The 25600-nt window shown below is 38.8% G+C and overlaps 1 protein-coding gene across 6 annotated transcripts in view; it reads left to right on the forward strand.

The window, feature by feature from the left end:
- Positions 1-25600, forward strand: part of Nrg (Neuroglian) — a 216328-nt gene that overhangs the window by 107106 nt on the left and 83622 nt on the right. For all 6 annotated transcript variants that reach the window (XM_067145580.2, XM_067145575.2, XM_067145577.2 and 3 more), the window contains exons 18-19: positions 11699-12134; positions 25119-25282. In XM_067145580.2, the coding sequence (XP_067001681.1) occupies positions 11699-12134; positions 25119-25282 (600 nt within the window). The remainder of the gene's footprint in view (positions 1-11698; positions 12135-25118; positions 25283-25600) is intronic.

Genomic DNA, 25600 nt, shown 5'->3' on the forward strand with positions numbered 1-25600 from the left:
TTGTGGTAAGAGTTGGCATTTTTAAATAAGTCTCGATCACGAAACCTCGGTATTCACCACTCCATGCCATGCTAGTGATTGGCTGGCTGACTAGCCTGGACGAGACGATGCACGTGTTCTCCAAGGCCAAGACCACACGCATCATGACAATAACACTTGTTGGCAAGCTGTGGCCAATATGACCTTTAGTTCGCTCCAATCTACTGTATGTGACATAAATGGCAAACCCTGCTCTTTTAAACTGCGCAACAAATTTGTGAATGGCTTGTTGCGTTTGAGTTATTTATGTCTGAAATTCGTCAGGTATTTCTGCCGCACTCTGTATTTAGGCTATAAACATTCACAGCAAGCTATACTGGAGCAAATAAAAGCTACACTGCTATCTAAATAATAGATTTTTGACCGATTGTCAAACAGTATCTGGATCTTTCACAGTTCCATGTTGAACCAATTATAATTGTCAGCCATCAGCATCGGCTACATGTTGGGTTATAGTACACAAGCCAACCCTTGCCAGTTCACTCGTAGGTGCCATCAAATGCTATTAGATATATTCTTTAGGGTACAAGGAAGGGGTACATGTGCAAAATACCAGGGTTTTGTAGAATTCCCTGACATACTGTATACAACAATGAACAGTACACTGTATATGACTAAAAGAGCACATGACAACCATGTTTGTTTACTATCGCTTGAGCCTTTGCATGCACAAGTGCACTGGACACAGCTGACTACATTGCCATCTAAATAATAGATTTTTGACAGACTGTCAAATAGTATCTGGATCTCGCACTGTTCCACGTTGAACCAAAAGATGGCAGTACAGTATGGCATCCTATAATTTGTTGGCTAAGAGACGGCAGGCGATCGGTGGGCAATATGATCTCATGTCGGGCCTTGTCCGACATGCGATTGGCAAGGGAATATCGTAATGTCGGGCCTCACCCGACAGACGAGGGGTAAAGTGCCTCAAAAAACTTGTGTGATCCCATCTTAATAGGAAATATTATAGTCTTAAAAAGAAATTCTGTCACATTGATGTGCCACTGTAAATAGCTGTTTTGTGGGCGAGGAGTGTGATTCAAAGTGCTGTTTTCAAATTTTTCATTTTCCCCAAAGATATGAAAAACTTGAGTTTCGTACAGTACGTTGTGTAGAGGACTCGCTATCAAAAGATAGTTCTTGAAAAAATTAGGAGATGGGGACATTTGTATACCACTTTGCCAAACATATTCCCTTTGGGTGGGTTCAATTCTTATTCTATTACCTTTTGTTTAGTAATGAATTGCCATATTTTTTGCAAAACACAGTGAAGCTGATGTCTCATAGTGCAGGCCTGTATCTGTGTTAAATGATATAACAAGATGTTTAGGTGTAAAAGCAATGAAGAGCTGAGTTACAGTGGACAAAAACAGTTTGCGGTAAATTAACATTACCGAAAGCAGTATACGGAAGAATTTCCGTCTAAACTTTACCGAACGACGTGTTTTGTAAAAACATGCAAGGTGATTTTTCAGTTAAACGTGGAGGATGTAATGATTGTCAACGCCATGTAAAATGAAATTTAATGCCAAATGGAGCGAGATAGTGATTACAACTAGAAAGAAGGAGAGACCTACGAGAGGGATAATGCTTGGAGAGGAATAGCTTAGGAAGTTAGAGAATTTCAAGTAGGTGGGAAGTATCATAAAGGAAAGTGGAAGAAATGGTAAGGAAATAGTCTAGCATAGAAGACAAGCAGGAGCGTTTTCAGAACCTGGTTTGGAGCAAGGATGTCCTCAGAGAAGTACAAGAGTGATATACAGGACGTACTCTGTACCTCTTCGACGTACGCAGTAGAAACTTGGGAGATGAGGCAGAGAGCTGTTTCTAGGATACAGGCAAGTGAAATGAAATTTCTGAGAAGCAGTGTAGGAGTGAGAAGAATGGATAAGGTGAGAAATGAGAAGGTTAGACAAATAGTAAAAGAAGAGCCACTACATAACAGGATAAAGGCACCTAGACGTAGATGGTATGGACACATGAAGAGAATGACAGAGGAAAGGATACCCAGGAGGATACATGAAACGGAGATAACAGGAAAACGACCAAGAGACAGGTGGATAAAAGGAATGGAAGAGTGTGACAGAGAAGACTGAACAAGAATGAAGAGGGAGAAGTGGTGGGAAGACAAGAGGAGATGAAGAGGCTTATGTTCCAGGCAGACCTGGCCAACTGGTGGAAACTGCATATGATGTAGGTGATGTAAAATCTAAAAAACCTGAAGAGTACAGGCCCATTAAAGGGCGACGAAAGATGCTCTAGTCTTTTTTTTTTTTAATTACAAAAAGTTACTATAATAGTTATATGGGCTAAATGTTGTTTCACACTTTTTTAGTTGACCGTAACCTTCACTTACCTGCAGCAGACCATGCTAGACCATTATTCAAGGCCATGTTTACAGACTCTGAAATTGCTTATGGAAGTGGCAGAACCAAGACAGCTGACACCCTTACTCACTATTTACTGATGGTATAATGACTGCAAGTTGTATCCTTTGGAGTTTACTTATTAAAAAAAAAAAAGATTGTTACTCTACTGCTTGCTTTGATGGACTGTGATTATAACACTGGGAAAGGTGTTTGATAGAGAAATTATGGTAAAGATACTGAAATGGAAAAACTGTTTATCATTCGGTTGCAACAATGCAAATACAGTGTAGGTAAATTTTAGGCAGTGCCAGCATTTTTGAAACGGCCAAAATTCTTTCAATGGTTATACGAGACTATATTTGTCACAGACTTCATTTAGCTGCCCAGAAGACTACTAAAACATTGGAAGCAAAATAATTGATGCTGTATCAGGAAATGAGTGGACCTGAGGTCAAAAGCCTCAAAATCTTGAAACATGTTAGCACAAGATGGTTATCTCTCATTGATTCAGTAAACAAAGTTATTAGAATAGTGGGAGTCATTGAAATTATTTCATATTGTCCGACTCGTTGGCTGAATGGTCAGCGTCCTGGCCTTCGGTTCAGAGGGTCCCGGGTTCGATTCCCGGCCGGGTCGGGGATTTTAATCGCTTCTGATTAATTCTTCTGGCTCGGGGACTGGGTGTATATGTCCGTCCCAACACTCTCCTCATCATCTTCAGACAACATACTACACTACCAACCACCACAGAAACACGCAATAGTGCTTACATCCCTCCATAGAGGGTTGGCGTCAGGAAGGGCATCCGGCCGTAAAACAGGGCCAAATCCACATGTGCGACACAGTTCGCACCCGCGACCCCACAGGTGTGGGAAAAGCGGCAGGAAAAGAAGAAGAAGAAGATTGAAATTATTTCATATTGAAGAAGAAGAAGATTGAACAAAATCAGCAATAGTACATTTCTTGCAGTGAAAGCAACAATGGAAAATTATGCCACTAAACTTTACTAGTTATTTCTGAAGAAAACCCTCTCCATTTTCCACGAAGTGCAACATCATTTTGCAAGTAGAATCTTCTCCTCCCCCCCCCGTACATAAACTGGCCAGATGCATGAATCAATTGATGATGGATTTAATGGTGAGATTTATGAAAGCAGAAAAGATTGGAAAGCAGTTGGAAGTAAGTTTGAAATGCAGTACTGATATAAAGTTCAGTTACAGGAGTTGTCAGAAAGATGATCTTGTAACTGGAGTTACAGGACAGCACATTAAGCAAGGAAGTGAGGCTGGTTGTTTATCTAGAGATGATATGAGACAGTTCTTCACATTGGTGAGAAATTTCTTCACTACAGCATCGACTACATTTTGGATAAATTCCTGTTTCATGACTCTGTGGTGCAACATGCAGAAGTTATTGGATGTTTCATTGAGAGCAACTACTTCGTTTTCACCAGTGCCTTTTTTTTTTTTCAAAACATAATTGAGAACTCTGAGCAAGGCAGATGGGAAGTGGAATTTGCTTTCTACCGAACAGATCCATTAAATTAAGATATTTCAAACTGTGAAACAGTGGATGAAGCCTCGGCTAAAATTTCAAAGCTGAAAGTTGTTTCTGTAGACATTAAATACGGTATGCAGTTCTTCCTCAAGTGATGCTTCCCATTTAGATTTCTCACAGCAGTGCTTCAACTAAGCGAATATTCAGTATTGTTTGCAAGAATCACACTGACTTTTGACTTTCTGAGTGCTGTGGTGGACAAGGGGAATAAAAATATCATACTCTGAGATTTGCTGTCTAAAGAAGGTTTTTGAGAAGAAGCAACTGTGAAGATGCTGCAAGAAAAGTAACTTATTGTTGCAGCCACCAAATTAGGCGGGTCAGAGGAATTACGCTGTTGCAAAGGTTATGTAGCAACTGGCGAAGAAATGTCCAACTGAACACATCATTTCGGAGCGCGAGGCAAGTTGTTCTCTCACAAGCTCCTGACGTTACTTCATACAATGTTTCAAAACAAATTATATTACAAGCTTCAGAAAAGACTGCTGATTTCAGTGGTATAGCTATTTTCCATATAAACCGCTTTAAATAATTATTAAAAATAGCATCTTGAATTAGTAAATTTAAATCCGTAGAATCATGTATTGAAAATTTCAGTAAGCGGCCAAGTTATTTCTTCAGCCAATAAAAAAAAAAGAAAAATGTAAAAAGTCGCCTAACATATTTTTTATCTGAAACATATTTCCGTGAGTCTTGTAATTTTCCTGGAAAATCGCCCGGAAAATGATCGTGTAAATGTCGCTAGCTGAGGCAGTTCAGGGCGCGCGCGCCAGCACAGGCTGCAGGACGCCGTAAATACTTCCGTATTACATATTAATCTGTATCAGTTTTATTATATTATAACTTTAAATATTTGAAAACTGTATATTGTACTGAGTAATATAGAAAAAAACTACTTTAAAAATAGTTTTACATTGATTTACAATGAATTAAGAATCGGTTTCTAGCTTCAAGGCAGTTTAAGATTTCTTAGTAATTGTCACCACTCATTTCACTATCTGCCGAGTTGTCATTTACACTGATGATGAATGGCTCCATAATTTCGTCCCTAACTATTTCCTTGGCCCAATCGTCTGAAGATTTTCCTCGTGATTGAAGCACTTTTCCCAATCTGCAGCAGTCACACGGTCAATGTCTTCTGACGTGAGTTTTTTTACGTCCTTTGTTTTGAATGTCTTGTTCCTCTCTGCCACTTCTCTCTTGACTCTGGCTCAAATCAATTCACATTCACTATCCATAATATTTAACTGCACTTACGGTGCGAGCTCAACAGCTGCATGACAGGGAGTGACTCGGGTAAGATGGCTTGGAGCGGATGGCCTTCAGCTTGACAGCACTGCACGATCAGCGTTGCCACTCCATGCTCGGAGGTAAGCGACTCTCGACCATATGTCGCTTTGCCGTTCCCATATCTGACGACAGCGCAGTTTTCCTCACCGCCTAATTTGGTGGCCGCGACAATAGTTATGTTTGTGTGTGTGTAATTAATTTGTTTTATAACTTGGTATATAAAATCCTTTCAAGATTGGCATCTCTGATCATAAGGCAAATTGATTTTTTTGCTATGGGCTTTACGTCGCACCGACACAGATAGGTCTTATGGCGACGATGGGATAGGAAAGGCCTAGGAGTTGGAAGGAAGCGGCCGTGGCCTTAATTAAGGTACAGCCCCAGCATTTGCCTGGTGTGAAAATGGGAAACCACGGAAAACCATTTTCAGGGCTGCCGATAGTGGGATTCGAACCTACTATCTCCCGGATGCAAGCTTCACAGCCGCGCGCCTCTACGCGCACGGCCAACTCACCCGGTACAAATTGATTACAATGCTTCCACCCAACTGAATACCTCCATTCAATACCTTTCAGTAAATGATCATTGTGAACTAAAATCAATAAGACTGAAAGATTACAGCCATGTCTAACCTGTATAACTACTTTGAACCAAGAACTCATTCTGCTATCAGATCGCATTACAGTCCGATTGTCGGCATAAATAACCTACCGCTGAAGGCGTAATCTTGGAGTACTGCTAACCTCTTTTGTCATGGTACTCTGTTATATGCCTTCTCTAGATCTATAGAACTTAAGAATAAGTATCAGTTACTTCATGCATTCTGAAAATCTGGCCCTGACGCATCTGTAGTCTGAAACCACTCTTACTCTGCACCATTCATTGCAGCATCTTTTCTAAAATACTTGTGACCACCACCTCTGGTTTATTCAGGGCGAGCTTTAAGGTTTATGGCACCCTGTGCAGGCTTTGAATTGACCCCTGCCAATTTCCAGTTTTGGTTCAGGAGGGCTTTCTCCCTTTGCCTCCCAGTGGAGAGCCATCCCATTATTCACAACCTGCCACCAACAGAGGAGTTATGGGGGCTTTGGGGGGGGGGAAAGGTGAGACATGCACAAGTACGCAAAGGGTATCTACCATTAGCGTTAAAAATCCCTTGAACCAGCTCGGAATCGAATCCGGGACCCTTGTGTCTGAAGGCCAACATGCTAATTACTCGGCTACCAAAGCGGATTTGCCATTCCTCCAATATATGAGGTAACTGCTGACTGGGTCTTTTTGAAGAAAGTTTGAGTGGGAATTTGGGAAGGAAGCGGTCATGGCCTTTAAAGAATGTATCAGACTTTTGTCTAGGGATGAAATGGAAAACCACGAAAAACCTTTCCAAGGACGGCCAACAGTCAGCATTCAGAGTCGTACAGAGCGACTGGGCGAACCTTGGACTTCAGGTGGATTGGTATTTGACAATCACAGAAAACACCAGTAGTTTGCCGCCACTCCATCCAGGCCACATTTACACGTGCGCGGATGTCTGGAATAGAGTCTCACTTGGTGTTGATCAAGGAACCAAGGTACTTATCTGTTCTACTGTATTGAGATCTTGGCCATCTATCTGAATGGTTCCATTCGTCTGCAGACCGCACTCATGTACTCAGTTTTCGTGATATTCAGTCGAAGTCCATGTGCTGTTAGTTTTTTGTTCCACTTTTGAACTTGCTGCTGGATATGTTGACGCTATTCAGTAGCCGGGAGGATATGGTCAGCATACAGGAGTGACCCTGGGGGGAATGATGTGTCCATACACAAAATAAAGAGAAGTTGCGACAGGGCCAATCCCTGGTGGACACCAACCCGATGGGAATGGCAGTGAAATTCCAGTAGGGCATCGGATGGTGCTGGTAGATCTTTGATACAGCAAATTTATCCAACCAACATACTCCCCATGGACGTCATGTGATCTAAGTGCATGCCAAATCAGTTCATGAGGAATGAGGTCAGAGGCCTTTTCCAGATCCAGGAAGACAATGTGGAGTGGCCTGTTGTTCTTGTCTATTAATTCCGTTATATTGCATTTTAATATTTCGACCGCCATAGAAAGTTTAATTAGCTATGTGAGTAGGCATGTATTCACAACGGTGTTACAAAAGATCTGTTTTACTGTATTTGATTGACAGATGATTAAAAATCTCAGTTTGACTAAACTTGCTGTCGCCTTTAATTTAAAATTTCTCCCAGTTTTAAAGGCTACACTGGATATACTGATCGATATAATTACTTGACAGTTGTTGCAATCTTTCCTGTTCCCTTGCTTGTTGATGGGTGGAGTTAATACTTTCATCCACTCTCCCTTACCCAAATTCCATTCTAATCCTGTTACTGTATGAAACCATTTAGTCTGCACCTTAGGACTGTACACAGTATATCACCATTTCAGATCTAATTTCAGCTATTCATGCTACTTTACTGACATTGTAGTTTGAGTATAATTTCAATGCCTTCACTGCTCTTTTTCTTACCCTGAATATTTAGATGTTCCTTCACCTGTCGAATGATACCCTTGGATCTTCATTTTGTTCACCTGATTTACTCGAAATACACGCTCTCTCTCTCTCTCTCTCTCTCTCTCTCTGATCCAGGTAAAATAGAACTGAAATAGAAATTATGCATTTGAAATTGATCGTATAGTCGCTCAAAGAAAAGGATGAGTGCATGGTATTTTATGTTCCTCGCCTTTAATACCATACATACACAAATACTCTCAAGCATATTTCTTCCAGAATTTAGCAAAGAAAACTTGCATTAATTGAAATGAGATTGATACCACTTTCCCTCAAACAGTGGACCCCGTTACACTATAGCTTTGTCTGACCTTGGTCCCTGTGGCATCAGTAGCATGTTAGAAGTGAAAGTGTGAACCACTTATTAAGTATGGCTACAAATTCTCATAATCACTCCTTCATGGCTAAAGAAAATCTGAGTGTGTTACTGAAGATGCAGAGTAAATTAGAAACCGCACAACAGGATGAAAGTACCAGTACGATGTCAGAGAAAGTTGTACTCGCAACTGGCAAAAAAACAAAATGTTGCTTCACAGAGTAATTATCAGGCATTTTGCACAACACTTTCTAATTCAGCTAATACCAAACAGCACGCTCATTACAACACATAGATGAAACTGGCCCTAAGCAAACCTCGTGCAAATTCATATTTTACTCAATTTTGGAGTGCATAATTATGTAAGATTATGTTCTTGTAAACAAGAACAAAATTAAGCCAATTTCTTAACAGTCTCTTTCAAAATCAGTGTGTGGATTATTTGTATATATACAGTACTAGCTGATGTACCCGTGCTTTGCTACGGGATTCTCAGAAAGACCGACTTTGTGGTTTTCCTAACTGAAGTCAATATAGGTCATTAAAAAAACGTCAGTAGGAATGTAGCGATTAAAAGCAATGCTATCATATAAAATACTCTTATCAAATGAAAAACCACACGTTTTCTCACTTTTAACGAACAGTACTACGGTGCCGATCTAACAGTCCAAAGTTTCAGAGCTAGAATGACCAGGCCGCAGACAGCCGCGAGCACTCCTCTGCCATTATTCCGTTAAATATGTACACTGCTCATTCCAATCAGTGCCTCAGAATAATGATTGAATAGTTTGAATTCTATGATGAACCAGTGTTACGTACAGTAATATCAGAAAATTTATGAACCAGAGGAATGGCATGCTAAAGAAGAAAGGTCTCCAACTCCCCAGCTACTTCCCGCCTATATTCAGGCAGGCTGTTACACTCGGTACGACCGGGCGAGTTGGCCGTGTGGTTAGGGGCGCGCAACTGTGAACTTGCATCCGGGAGATAGTGGATTCGAACCCCACTGTCGGCAGCCCTGAAGATGGTATTCTGTGGTTTCCGAATTTCACATAGAGCAAATGCTGGGGCTGTACCTTAATTAAGGCCAAGGCTGCTTCCTTCACACTCCTAGCCCTTTCCTATTCCATCGCCGCCATAAGACTTATCTGTGTCGGTGCTACGTGGCAAAATTTAAAAACCTCGGTACGCAGCAGTAATCCTATATATTGGAGATGAGTGGCAACAGAAGACACAAAGCACATCACAACAAACAATGGTCAATGTAATATTATTGTTGATCAATTTTATGAGCTTTCTATATTGTAGGCCTTCACATTTAGTTTTCTTCTGACTCTGTGATATTAGGGCGTGTTATATAATTATTTATAGCGTAGACTGCAGTTACTTATTCTCTGACTTTACATACAGATTTTCATTGAATTCTGTTTACTCGGCGCTGATATGGACTTAGTAACAATAATCCAAATTCATGAATATATCTGTGATTATAGCCAGTTCGGTAACAATGTATAAGACATAAATGATCGGAAATGTATTACTATATAACTTTAGTTATGTAGTATTTATTGATACGACCACTAATAACATAATATTTAAGAATTAAATTTTAGGCCTTCCCCTAAACAACCATTTCACTCAGCGTGAATGAAATGATTTATGGTCTATATTATAGTGACTTATTCCCAGACTTTGCATACCGATATTCGTTAAGGCCACCTATAACATAAATATTTGAGAATTAAATTTTAGACCTCCCCTAAACTACCATTTTTCTCAGCGTAAATACAATATTATTTATAGCCTAGATTGTAGAGACTTATTCTCCAACTTTGCCTACCGATTTTCATTAAGATGCAACCACGTAGCGACTTATTCTCCAACTTTGCCTACCGATTTTCATTAAGATGCAACCACTAATAACATAAATATTTGAGAATTAAATTCTAGGCATTCCCCTAAACTACCATTTCACTCAGCATGAATAAAAATACTTACAGGCTAGATTGTAGCGACTTATTCCCGACTTTGCATACCAATTTTCATTAAATTCTCTTAAGCTGTTTTCTCGTGATATGTGTACATACTGACAGACAGACAGACAGACAGAAATTACGGAAAGTTGAAAAGTGCATTTCCTTGTTACTGTGGACACGACTGATAGAGAAATACCATCCTTTTTAAATTCTGAGCAATGTACAGACAAAACTCTTTATTTTCTTTTATGACCACGTAGGATCACTTTAGTCAGTCCATTGTTCAGGTCTCTTTGAAGTGATTGTTCGGGCTTTGCTGTCCTCCCAGTCCAGACAAAACTCTTATTATATATATGTAGATTTTAACAGACTTGCTTTTAATTATCAAAATATAATTCGTGTCCCATTTAGATACAAACCCCCTGTAGATCCACAATAGAGGATGGTGTCCCAGTTGTACTTCCTCTTAAAACAATAACCACCACCATCACTGGGAATACTCATTACAGACGTTATACATTGTACTCTCAATTATTCTTGTGTGAATTATTTGGTTTGCGTGTTATTCGTAAAACCTTCTTTTTTAATTTGTGGCTTAGGCTATGCATTTGGCAGTTTGAGTTGTTTTTGAAATAATCTATTTAGTGCTGTGTTCAGAAGTGAATTATACTGAGAATTCGTTTGGCAATGTCAGAAAAATTATTTTAAAAACCCGTTAAAATCAATATAAAACGGTAGCCATTTCATTCAGAACTTTTTACGGGTGTTTTCCATGCAGCGGCTTACTTATTAGTTATGGTATTTTCTCATTCTGATACTCTGTAAACATGTCAGATTAATTCTTAAAAATTGTAATAGCATCGCTCCAGAGGCTTCTGTGGCAAATGTTTTATTTTTCTTACTTCAAATAGCATCACCTAAGCTAACTTTACCATGCCTAACCCGTTTTACTATAAATTTACATGGGAACAGCCTTTCTGAAATTTAACAGACACAAGGGTATGTAAGCTAACCTCTGAAATCACTAGTGCACACTGCCGTACCTTGAAAAGTACCACATTCTTATTTAATTTCAGTACCTGGTATTAAAATTAAGCAATAATTTACTTGAGCCTTTATTTGTACTGGTGTTGGCCACATTACAACAGCTCTTTTCAATGTTGGCTAGAGCTCGCTCACACACATAGCGAAAAATTTACATGGAAGATGCGTGTTGAATATAAACGCTGGAGTGTATAAATATTGATAATGGAAAAAAACTCTCTCTAATTTGCTCATAATAACGGATGAATCAGTGAAAAGGTTATCGTAATGAAAGGAGCACACACACACTATCTATAGGTTCAGTTATTTCTGAGAAAAGTGTACCTTGCACTCATTCGTATTCTGATCTACTGTACAGAACATAAGCAAAACATTGTACGTTGATTATTTCCTTTATTCTTATTGCATTGAGCTAAATATTGATCCTTTATATTTGAATATGGGCTTTATATAGAAATTAATCCTTGTTCTTCTAGTCATTGTATGGAATTTGCTCTGTGTGTGTAGTATATAGTTAATTTTTTTTTCCTTTTCTTTCTATTTCAGCACCTGGTACCTGCCAATCTTTTGATGCTATTCCATTAGGTTCATCGGCCTTGTATTTAATGTGGAAAAAACCTGAACAGCCAAATGGAATTCTAAGAGGATATAAAATATACTATCAAACTGTGAAAAATACCAAAGTTGGACCTCTTCTTGAAAGAGAACCACATATCTCAGACCCCAATCAAACACGAGCCAAATTAGCAGGTCTTGAACCTGGAACTAAGTACAGACTTCACATAAGAGCATTCACTAGGGCTGGTGAAGGAGAAGATTACTTTATTGAACAACGAACACGTGGATCTCCTGCAGTTATGCCTGATATTCCAAAATTCAAGTGGAGTCAGTTACCTTCAGATAATGGTTTTGCTACTATCAATGTGGTATGGCTGCCAAATGTGGAAGGGAAACCTGGATCACATTTCTTTGTTAAATACAAGTAAGTGCCCGTCAGTGTGGAGTTGCATCTTATTGCCTGTTAGGCTTACAAACTGTATAATACATAGATTTAATTCAAATTGTTGTTCTTTCAGACAAGCCTTGAACTCCTATTAAGGTTAACTTGTATGACAAATTTTTAAGGTCATAAGAATGTTCCATAATCCATGTTAGGTGCATGAGCACCTGTCAGAATTATTATTATTATTATTATTATTATTATTATTATTATTATTATTATTATTATTATTATTATTATTATTATTATTATTATTATTATTATTATTCCGCTGTTTATGTGGAATGCAGAGGTGAAAGAAGGTGCCGGGGTGAATGGGTCTAACTACAATGTCAAGAATTGAATTTAAAACGTAAACTGAAGGTTATATTTTTGAAAAACAATAAACTTAACAACTTTTCGCTTAGTGAGATAACAATGACATAGCAATTTAGAAACAAGACTTAGAAAAATCCAAGATTTCAGAACTTTAACACTCTTGGGCTACAAGCCCCTAGTCTTTCAATTTTGGAGTTCCCAGCTCAAATTTTACAGACGAGCATAAATTTGTTCAAAGGGCAGAAATCCCCTAAATTCATGGAGCACTTGCTCCCAAAATAAAACATCTAGCCTTCAAGAGGTATACAGTAATCTTACTTTGAAAAAGAGCTAACAGGCTCTCAGTTTTCCAAGCCTATTCAAGGCAATATCAACTTACAGTTCCGGCCTCTGAAGGCACAACTTACAATAGGAAAATGATTATACAGGGGTATTTAATACCCAACCTACTGAGCCTTCATGTTAAAGAAGAAAAAAACATCATTTAAATAAATGGCCCGAACACAAAATGAATGGAGGCGAATACCTTGCACTCCTAGATATGAACACTTAAAACCTAAAGGGCACTAGGCCGGTGAAACAGGGGCTATTCCCAAACTATGGAGATGACTCGTATAAGAATAGATTAGAACATTACGGAAAGGAAGAAAACCAGTTGCCAAACGTAGTCACCTCAAACCAATATGAAGGGGAGCTCGAGAGGGTACATTACTCTCTATCCCCGAGTTTTTACATTAGCCAGCTGAAAGTTACATTTTTAGGAAAACTAGGTTACATAGTGATTTGGACCTTTCCCTCAGGTTAAACTGCAGAGCTAGCAAGAAATAAAGATGTTATGTGGCCATTACCTTGTCAGAGTACTGCTGCCTGATGAAAGAGGCGCCACCTGCCTCCTGCTTGACACACACACTAGGTCAGATGACGATCAATTGGCCAAGAGATGAGAAAATCCGCAGTTTATAAACCCTCGGGGAAAGTTCGAGACCATTCAAGATTAACTAGCCACACCTTCTCAATTTTATTGGTTCATTTAAAAGTTACACTGAAAACAGAAGAAGAAGAAGAAGAAGAAGACCGTGATTAGTAGAAAATTAATTACAGAAATTAGGGATTGGCTGGATTCAAAACTGGCGGAACCCAAAAATAAATGAACATCAATTAGTAAAAAAAAACTTACGAATACAAAACTTCTTTAAATCGAAAGTTCTTTCACTTCACACCAGGGTGCATGATCATAGTTTTTTGTAGTGACATGTATGGAAGAAAGTCCAAACTTCTTGATGAATGGCAAACAAAACAAGTAGGAGTACAGTCAGTTCGGGAAACTTCACAATAACAATGTCACTACAAAAAAACTATGATCATTCGCCCTGGTTGAAGAGGGTAAAATCTGCATTAAAAACTGTTCACCGGGCGAGTTGGCCGTGTCGTTAGGGGCGCACAGCTGTGAGCTTGCATCCGGGAGATAGCGGGTTCAAACCCCACTGTCGGCAGCCCTGAAGATGGTTTCCTGTGGTTTCCCATTTTCACACCAGGCAAATGCTGGGGCTGTACCTTAAGGCCATGGCCGCTTCCTTCCCATTCCTAGTCCTTTCCTATCCTATCATCGCCATAAGACCTATATGTATCGGTGCAATGTAAAGCAAATAATTAAAAAAATTCTTCATGCTAAAATTCAGGTGAAGTTTTAACTATATGGGATATAGGGGACCTCTCATAGGCAAGGATTGGAAAAAAAAAAAAAAAAAAAAAAAAAAACCTCAGCGAAAAGATGTCAAATACGGCGCGATCTTGTGTCGTATAGGAAAAGGTCTGTAAAGAGCAAAAAAAAAAAAAAAAAATCTGTCAACGGTTGAAACTGAGAGCGTAAACATACCATTATTATAAGAGGACATGTACTCAGCCCGTCTTATCCTCAACGGCCATTCTTGCTGTTTGTTTTTACAATCATGTCCTTGGTCCAAGAAAATATACAAGTTTTCTGTTGTATTCATTAAACTCCCTTTGTTACATTCATTAGAATACTGAAATCCTTCTTGATAGTAGTGAAAGCATGCCTGCTACTATCCATGTCCTGGCTCGTGGCCAAGAACTTTCGATGCTTTCTAGGGCTCGTATGTTCTGCGAATGTTACGGCAAATTACCTACGAGTTTGACCAATGTATGAGGCATTACAGTACCTGCAGTCCAACTTATAACTCCCGAGTTAAAAAAGCTCTTTGATTTTCTATTCACTTCATTATGATTAAATAAAAGTGACTGATTATTTTTAGTTGAAAAAGCGATATTTATTTTATATTTCTTGAAAACATCAGCAATCTGCATTATACCTGGATTAGTATAAGTCATTATTCATTATCATTGCACAGTTCCAGTTTCCTGGGTAATGTTAATGAGCCTCTTCCACTTCTTCCTGTCCATGTACAACTTGTCATGGGGATCATCATCCACTGTCCGTCCTCTGGTAACTAGATCGACCTTGATTATGTCAATCCATCAGGTTTGAACCTTGATCATGTCAATCCATCAGGTTTGAGGTCTTCCTGCAGGTCTTTTCCCCTCCACCTGTCTTTCCAAATTTATTTTGGCTGTTCTTGTAGACTCCATCCATATCAGATGCCTGTACCACCATAGTCTGGATGTGCCGATTCGGTCTAATAGAGATGTCTTCATTCCAGCTTTGTTCCTCACCTTCTCATTTCTTAACTTGTCCATCTTGGTCTTGGATCTAAGGAATTTCATCTCTGATGCTTCCAGTCTTGATAAATCTCATTTTGTGAGGGTGCACGCTTTCAATACCATTGGTCAATATTGGTATGAAATAGCTGTTAACCCTTTCCCACCTTAGTGCCCGAAAGCGCCCGGCTGCGTTACCTGCTCACGCCTGAGCCTGTGATAGTTTTGTATTTTTTTCAGCAGGGAAGTGTTTGTATGGTGTTTATAAACACGCAGCACAATCTACGAGGCTTAGGAAATAAAGGAGCGATAATCTTTCTTGAAGTAGATGTTGATTCCCATCTTTCTTGACGTTGCCTAGGCAACGGTATTGAACTCCGCAAGCGCAGGTCAGCTGTTTCATTCATAAACATGGCAGGATTGAATACTGCGGATGTAGAAACTGAGCCAAATATATTTAATATTAAAAATTTCATCTTTGGTCCGTATTGAAAGGAGAGTAACATACAATAAAGGAGAGTACAAATGATCCACCTTATATCAATACAAAATATGTTGCTAATACAATGTTGTTCTTTTGTATTGATATAAGGTGGATCATTTGTACTCTCCTTTATTGTATGTTGAGCTGAATATAGGCAAAGAAAGTGATGCAGAATCATTGGGTAGGGGTGAGGTGAATTTTTACTGAGTGAATAACATATCAACGAAGATAATTTTAGTGATGTAAGTGAAAATGGATATTGAGAAATCGGACCTGATGGCGATGCCGTGGCAATTCTTGTAACACAAACTTTTTGTTTTGTTACTCTGAATTATTATATGGATGAAGTTGCACCTGTTTATAATTTGGAAAGAGTATTACGTTAATTTTTTTTTTTAAATTTATTTTTACGTATGTTAGTAAGAGACAAAACTATTCAGTGAACATTGGATATATATATCAATGCAGCATTCAAACAGGCACATTCCGGTAAAATAGATACAGAATGGGAAGACACTTGCCGAGATGAAATAAAATCCTACATACATGGCCATCATTCCACTTCCTTTTGGTTTGGAGGGATTCAGACAACCTGAGAATGTGACAAATGCAGCCTATCTTTGTGTTGAGTATCACCACTAGGGAGGGGATGGGGGGTAGATTTGAACCAACAACCTTATGACTATGAATAGAGAAATGGATGTGATATATTTTCTAATAATATTGAAAATTTGAATACTTTGTGATCAAAGTTTTTATTATATTTAACTTTTTCTGAAACAATATGCTCGGTTTCAGTTTTTCTGAAATAATAGGTTGAAGCCTGGTGATAAGCGGAGTGAAAATGTGGGCAGAAAAGGATTAAACATCAGTTTGGCCGGTTTTGGAATCGTGTCATCCCATAAGTGTTCTAATTTGTGTGGGTAGAATTCTGATCCCTTTTGCACTCTTTTTTGTAATTTCCTTTCTGACCAAATTATCACTGGAGATTACACTTCCAAGGTAAGGAAAAGTATCCACACACTCTAGCTGGTGGTCTCCTAGTAGTATCTTGCAAAACACGCTCTATGCTCAGTTCATATTTGGCGATTATGGCTATGACAGAACCTCGCTTCTCACAGGCGAGGCGAGCTATGTTTGTTCGAACTTGCCCCTTCATACTCGCTCCTTTACGCGCTATCTCGGGCACAAGTAGAAGTGCTCGTTTCCCCTCGTTCTTCTTTAGCTGTACTCTGCTGTTTGTCTCGCGCACCTTTATCTATCGAAACATTCACTTTTGCCTCAGTGGTGGACTTATGACTGGGCAATAGTTAAACTCTTATTTTTAGACTGTGATTCTACAATATAATGAACTCGGGCAGCCTCGTATATATAAGTAAGCAATACTGGCAAATAATGTAGTAAATATCGCTCCTGTTGGAGAAATGGTTAATGAATTTCACGTGCTGCCACGTGTATTCCTCCTGGATAGCATACTTTACCGTTTTTATACGGAAACTAAATACACATTATTAATGCATAAGCTATATATTTCACTACTAACTATACCAAAGACATTTTATATCAACTGTTCAAGTTAGGTCATTATAACACATAAAGTTATATTTAAACCTCAAAAGTAATTTAAACAATCCTCTTTGTTCAAGGTTTTCTATGGCTAGTGCACAAACTCTAGCTCCGAACTGGGAATTAATTGCAAACTAATTATTTATTCTTCTGATTGTTATGAATTAAAAACAACCTGGTCTGGGTCTAGTTGACTCCTACGACTTGTTAAAAGCATTCTAGCTTTACTAAAGTTCCTTTCGCTACTTGCTGGGATACACAACGTACGTCTGGCAATTATTGACAGAGTAGGCAGACTGGTTTTGTGTTCCTTCCACCATCGCAATAGGTTGTAGTCATTTTCACCAGCATTCATATTGCGGTACATCCCTACTTTGTTGCCAGCAGCTGAGCTGTCGCTTATCCATTCACTGAATTTGTTCTTTTTCTTTAGAGGCTCTTGTAGGCTGATCAATACACGCATAGTGCGACGTGAAGGATCTACAGAGAGAGAAATATAAAATTAGAAATAAAGAAATTTAACGAGATGTTTGATGGACGTTGTAATAAAATCACTTAAGTAATTACACACAGCAAATTATATTACGAACCTGATATATCCGATGTTATACAGACGCGTCTGACTTCATCCATTACACGCTTCCTTTCATCATCATCATCTTCTAACATTTTCAGGTGATGATATGGAGGCTACAGAAATGTGGCTATTTTGTGTACAGTTGAGACTTGTACCATTTCACTTAATAACTTGCGAGTTCTGATTTTTATTTTATGGATTTCATGAAAGTAAAATCAAGGTTCAACATAATATTTATGTAATGACTATATGCATATTACTTAAGTGACAGAAAATGAATAAGTCAACCATTAACAAATACCTCACTGACTGAGCAGTGCTGCCGCAGTTTATGGAACCACAAGAGTACTAAGTGAATTGTTGGTGCTGTCATGTTCCAGATCATCGGTTGCTTCTTTGAATGGTTTAAGGAAAGCTACCATCTCTTCTGCAACCTCATAACTGAAGCAACAATCCTACTGCTTAAAAATAGACTGTAACATCGTATAGAGACTATTCCACCTCATCATTACTTCTTGCTGTACCGTTGTTTGAAGCTTTTTTTAAAATGCCTCTCTACTGCCTTTGCAGCGTTTATTGTGTTTGCAGATACTGGAGCATCTTCCACAAGAAATCTTGTTTCATCGAATACATGTGCAAGTGCTGTATTTACAAAGTGAGCAGCACAAGGCAGACGTTTGTGTTCTTCGAAAGCTTTCTTTATGTTTGAACCCTGATCTGTTACAAAAATCATGTCTTCATAATCACACTGAGGAATGTTTAACTTGGACATTCTTTTTGTGAATTATACTTGCACTTGTTTTCTTTGTATTTGGAAATTTTGTAGTAAAAACCACATTATTGATCAGCTTCCACTCTCTGTCTTTATGCTGCGTAGTCAGCGTCAGATAATGTGTTTGGTTGTATTGGTCAGTCCACGTATCAACAGTAACCGAGCAACATTTGTCATTCATACCAGAAATACTTTGCTTCGTATTTCATCTGCCTTTGCTTGGACGTTTCTACTGATGGTGGAAGGATGCGGTAACACATCAACAATATCTATTTTTCCAAAATTAGCACCGATATTAATCAGTTCTTGCCCTAATTCTTTAAAGCCTTCTCCAGCAATAGTGTTAAACAGTCGAAAATCTTTGGCACATATGAAAACATACACGCTAGTTATGGTTTGCTTTGTAATGCCGGGCAATACTTGGCGAGAAAAGCCAGCATTAAATTTGCAAACGTGTTTTTTTTTAAATGAGTTGTACTGGATTTATATGTTAACAGTGCATTGCACATTTCACAGGAAACATACCCTGTCTGCTGACTATCTACAGTGACCACAAGAAGGAACTTCTTCCAAACATTAGAACTGAGCCCATCTCTCTTGATTAGTTTATATTCACTGCTTTGAATTTTAGCCAAAACGCTGTCCGTCGATTCACGTGGCATGGTGAACTTAAGCTCAAAACTTACGGGTAACTCAACCATTCCTGTGCCCTTTTATACCTCTGAATTCCCGGGCTTTGCTCTATGTAAACAAGGGATTCCCTATATCTGGAAAAACCACATCGCTTGCAACGTCAGTAAAGCAAGCAAAGCCATCCTCCCTAGTCAGCAAGCTTCGCTTCGAACATGCCCTGTCGAACGAATTGGAGCAAACTCGGGCATTTTAGCTTACATGCACTACTCATGACTGATACTGGTTGCATATGCAGCAAGGCACATGATGTTCTGTCTTGGTTATCCGTCTCATGTTCGAACAATGCACGGCACTATCTCCTAGTTTTACACTTGCTGAACGCCCATCTCTGTTGACTGACATCATCACTGTCTTGGTCTCGCTGATGTTGAGGTAATATACATAGATAATTTCCTCAAAATAGTGACTTTCGTTTTAAATAATTTTTTCACTTTCAGTAATAAAATATTTCACCAGGAAGGTCTACCAATGAGAGCCCCAGCCTCGGGTATCTTGGCAAACATTTACTTGAATCATCTAGAGCACACCAAGATCTTTGGGAAAATAACAGGCCTTAAGATTTAGTACCATTATGTGGATGATACATTCATTATAATTGACCAGAAAGTTAATAGAATGTTCAATTATTTAAACTCCCTTGACCACAATATTCAATTTACATTAGAAGATGAAGTTAATAGTTCTTTAAATTTTCTTGATGTAACAATAACATGTTTACAAGATAAGGTTGAGTTTAAAATATTTAGAAAACTGCAGTTCTCGCCAGTAACTATAAAAAGCACTTCAGCTCACACTAACAGCCAAAAAAAGAACCAATTACTATAGTTTGGTACATAGCGCTTTTGACATTCCTCTTTCTAAATTTGAGCAAGATAAGGAACTTAGTTTTATAAAAGAGTTAGCTAAATTTAATGGTTATAGTTTCCACTAAGGCAATTTTGACCAAGTTATTATATATGATAAAATGAGTGAGGTAGTTTCCCGTTGCTTTCCTCACCGAGCCAGCAGTTCCTATTACATATCCTTAATATCATAAAACACATCATATGATCAGAAGAAATTTGAAAGTCTAAGCTTTTTGCAAGAATCTGATGAATTTCTCAAGGGAGAATCATTGTGAAACTTATAATATTTACTAAAAAACTTAGGAATAAATACTGAAGTGCCATAGGTAGAGCTATTTCTGAAATTAATGATAGGTCACATGGGGAACCCAGTCTTGTACATCTTCGGCAACGCACGAAGTGTAGGAAGAAGCCATGGATTCATATTTAATAGATTTTGGATCTCCTTTTCATTAAGTAAGAAAGAGGAATTCCTAAGTCAAGTTTTTAATTTCCTTTGGATGTTTACTATAGGATCTGTAGCACTGACATCGCATATTACAAAATTCATTATTTGATCCGTATTGAGACTCTGTAATCATGAAGAATTTAAGAGCCTTTTGAGAGCCCACCTACTCAATACAAAATACACTTTATGCATGTTAAAGTGATTTGATAAACAAAGGTGGAATTATAAATTTAAATTTTCACAAGTTGATACTTTTTGACAATACGGGCTCAAATATGAAATTTATCACGTGCACTGTTAATATTTGGCAAATGCATTGATGTGGGGAAGTAAGTTGTATACATTCTTGAAGTTTGATGTTAATTGAGACTGTCAATGGATATTATTTGAGGTTCCATTATCTGTCCTTGTTTTTACAAACATGGAGTTGCAGAGCGTGTTATGACAGGACAACACAATGCCTGTCATAACGCTCTGTAACGGGAAGACAATAACAGACAAATAACGTTACTTAGATAATTTTTTCATGAAAATAATCAATGTAAATAAAACAAATGTTTCCCAATTTAATATGCTTCTTCCTTTGAAAATTCAAGTGATCCATTAATTTTTCTGATCAGTATAGATGACTACGATCTTCTTCTTTTCTTCATGGGGCATCTAAATATTAGTTCCTAATTAGCGTCGACCTCTAAGATCTTTTGCTGCCGTGTTTTTCCTTCATTCCCACCTAGATATACCTGCTCCCTTCACAAAGCTGCAGGTTGTTCTTATTGGGTCTTCTCGGATTTTTTCTCTCTCTTCATCTGGTAGTCCTAGAATGGAGAGTCTGATTCTACCCAGCGCCTCACATTCGAAAAGTATGTGTTCAGCTGATTCCTCTGCTTCATTGCATTTCCTACATATGTTGCCTCTTATTACTCCAATTCTATGTAGGTGTTTTTTCAGATGGCATTGTCCTGTCAACAGTCCTATTACCCATCTTATATTTTCTCTGCTGAGTTTGAACAGTTCTTTAGTATGCTTCTCGTTTGGTCCTTTTATCGGTTCCTTTGCAGTCCTTCATCCTGGAGTATTTTTCCAGTTCTCCATTTGTTTCTTTCGTACCCATTTTCCTATATAGTGTCGGGCTTGTCCATAGGAAATCCACATACAGGTTCTGGGCCTACAGAATGTGTTTCTGCCCCCTTTCCTGGCCAGTTTATCTGCCTTTTCATTTCCTTCTATACCTGCATGCTCTGTTACCCATATTATTTTGACAGTGTTGTACTTTGAGTGCTTCAGGAGAAGTGAATGGCAATACCAGACAATTCTGGATATTATCCGGACTGCTTCTGGTGCCTTTATGGTCGCGTGGCTGTCCGTAAAAATGAAAATGTTCTTACTCCTATAGTTCATTTTCAGATTTTCTTCAAGACATGTTGTGATAGCTATCACTTCCACTTGAAAGACTGTAGTGTGTTTGCCCAGGCTCATCTGGATTTATCTCTCAGGTCTTCCCCCGTTGATCTCTCCTCCTGTCCATCTCCAGTCTTTGAGCCATCAGTCCACCACACTATATCTTCTTTTTTCAGTATTCCATTTGTTGATATCCCAGTCTTCTTTTTTTATTTCTGGGTCTCAAATGGTTTTTCAAAGTTGTCTTTGGTATCATATGATCAGAAGGCGTGTGAAGAACTTCCTCTGTTATTACTCTGTTAATTTTACAGTGTCCTGGATTGGGTCTTTGTGCATTCTAGCCTGTCCTTTTATGAAATTGCATAGTGATGGGAGGTTTAGTAAAGTATTCAGGGCTTCTGTCGGCGTACTTCTCATGGCCCCAGTTATGGCTATGCATGCCATTCTCTGTAGGCTATCCAATCTACTACCGACTTTTCCTCGGCTTATTTTTTGCCACCAGATGATTGCAGCATAGGCCATCAACAGTCTAATGATCATTGTATATATCTACATTACGATTGATGGTCTTAGGCCCCATGTCTTCCCGATGGCTCTTTTACATGCATACAGAAAGTTCTTGGCCTGGTTTATGTTCCTTTCTATATGTTGATTCCAGGTTTAGATTTTTATCTAACACTACACATAGGTGCAGTGCCTGTTCTTCCATATATATATCTTGCCCAAAGAGCTTCAGTGATCTCTTTCCCTCTAATTTCCTCCTCCTTGTAAAAGGGACCAGAGTTATCTTGTTCGGATTGACTGATAGTTGTTCTTCCCGACATCGGTTCTCCACAAGGTTAAGTGATCTTTGAATGAGGTCCTGGATAACACTCATTGCCTTACCTCGTACCACAATCACTAGGTCATCTGCGTATCCTTGTGTATGAAAACCTTGTTCATTGAGCATAGCTATGATTTTGTTCACGAGTTCCACAGCAGAGAAGAAAGAACTCCTCCCTGAGCACAGCCTCGGGTAGCCCTAACTGTCAGCGTTTCTTCAAACAGGGTTGCTTTTATCTTCCTTCCGTCTAATATGGATTTAATCCATTTGACGACGATTTAACTCACCTTGCTCTTTTCCAGTGCTCTGATCATAGTCATAGGTTGTATTGCTGAAGGCTCCTATATCTAGAAATGCTGCCAGTGCAATTTCTTTGTATTCTAGGCTTTTCTGTAGTTTGCAAACCAACTGGTGGAGTGCTACTTCAGTGGATCTGCCGGTCTATATGCAAACTGATTTTTAAGTAACGTTGAGTTCAGTTGCACCGTTCTTCTGATAGATTTATCCAGAATTTTCTCCATTGCTTTCAGCATGAAGGAAGTTAAACATAATGGTCTGTTTCAGTGTGTGATTCCACTTTCTCACAGAACTGTCTCCAAGATTTTCTTTTTGCTTTCTGTATCTCTAAGTTATACTCAGAGAGTTTCCTATGATATACGTCCCACATACCATTTCTAGATGATATTCTATACAACCTCTTTTTTCATTTTGCCTAGTTTGTTGTTCCACCAAGGGCTAAAACGACTGTCCTTCCTGTCTAATCAATTGAAGTAGCATTCAGCACTCTGCACTCTTGTGTTAGAAGTTTGGTGTCGTGCTGATTGATTCTGACAGCAGTCTGCTCTACTGGAGCTTCTGTTGCAATTTCTCGTTTTGAGTCGGCGACAGCCTGTCCAATTGGGACTTCTGTCTCCATTTTTTCATCTTGGGTTTGCTCCTGGATCTGCTCTACTGGAGCTTCCTTGGCTTCCCTTGACGTCAAAATTTTTGAAATTGGTTCTTTATAAGCATTCATATTTCAATCAATCATAGGGTTTTTGCCCCTTCTAGGGTCCTGAGCGTCGTTCTCACCACCCGTGTTGAGGCATACAGCCAGACATTGTCCTCCCACAACTCGGGCTCTCCGTAGCAGAGACCATGTCCCTCAGTCGTCCATCCTGGCCTGAACCCAGCCAGGTTTGTTCCCCCTTCAGTAGGCCTACTCACGTGGTCTCCACCTGGCATTATAATGACTGAATTCACAGCAATGACTTTCCCCCTAAGGTTGGGATCACCCCTTTCCCAACCCGTGGCTCGTAGCTCGTCCAGGCTATGTAGAGCAAAGTGATGTGTTGGTTCCAGCACCCTGCAGTGAGCCTTCACCTCATTCACCAGCCCCACTTCACCTGAATCACTGTATCACCTATGTGGAGGAGCCATGGATGCCTCTCTAGCATGTGTGGGTGAGGCCTCTACTTCCAAGCCTTGACTTGGGCTCGTAACAAAGAGGACTACAATAGTGAAAATGATGGTTTGGTAGTTACAATTGGGGTATATATTGAAAATAACTTGGAGAGCATAATCTTTACATTTTTTATTACAACTTTTTCTAATTTTAGGCTTAGGCTTTTTAATGAAATTGTGGATGTGGGGCACATTTTTACCACACCAAGGAACATATGATAGCTTGTGAAATAGTAGATAGTATAAATTGGTTCATACGTACCTTGTCATTCCTTATGCAGCCAGTCACTGTTACGAATGACGTGAAAATATCATTCATAGGGTCAATTGGTGCATGCATTTCAGTGGGCTTGGCAGACTGATATGTAATAGCAACTTCTGGCTTGGTGAGTAAAGCAACGGCAAACTACCTCCGTATTTCCGTAGAATGCCTCTTCATTGACACCTAGGCCATCTGTGACAGGTGATGGCGGGGCTGTTGAGGATCAGACAAGTATTTGGGCTGAATACCAAATATGCATGTAGCTTGTAACATTTTTATCATCTATATTTTAACATTCACAGAACAAGAAATATGTTGAAATTACTTTTCTTTTGTTGTCTACTCAGTGATAAAGAACATTGCAATCCCCCACCCTGGTCAGAATATTTGAATGCATTAAATGGGATATAAATGTGGAAGACATCACCTTTCATATGGGGTGTCACAACTTAAGATCCATTGTGCAAGTGGAGAGAAGGAAATTTTTGAAAATCACTAAAATTGTCTAGTTTCTGGGTACAAGTACAAGGTATGGACTTGCCCTGAGTGTGTTAACATCTTTGCTTGCCATAATTCATTAAATACAAATTCATCCACAAGAGTTACACAGTTTGAAATTAATTGCAGGATGCTTTTGATGCAAGAACATGTGCATTTTCAGGTTGAAAGGTGAGACCACATTCCAAGAGACAAGCATGGAAATGGATGAAGATTTCATTGTTGTAAGAGGACTTAAGCCTGGAGAAGTTTATGAATTCCAGGTTGTATCTGTTGATGGTGATCACATGGCTGCAAGTGAACTTGAAGAGGTGGAGACTCATGGAGGTGAGTGAATTGTTTCTTAGAAGTTTTAATGAGTCCACTCACAAGTAGCCATAATAGGATAGGATAGGTTAATAACATGGTAGAAAATTGTTAATCTGGACTAATTGGGGAGATACTTTGACCAGATCAACAAAAGTCCCGATTACCTAAAATTTCCAAAATGAACAGCAAAAAGTGCATTAAAACACAGTTTACTGCAACAAAATGCTTTTATTATGGTACATTTAAATGACATAGACCTAAAAAAAATTATTCACTGTCATCGAAATCTGAAAATACAGCCTGAACTCTCTGAAACGTTTATTCACAACCACTTTG

The sequence above is a fragment of the Anabrus simplex genome, chromosome 4, assembly GCF_040414725.1.
Source record: "Anabrus simplex isolate iqAnaSimp1 chromosome 4, ASM4041472v1, whole genome shotgun sequence".
Lineage (NCBI taxonomy): Eukaryota > Metazoa > Arthropoda > Insecta > Orthoptera > Tettigoniidae > Anabrus > Anabrus simplex.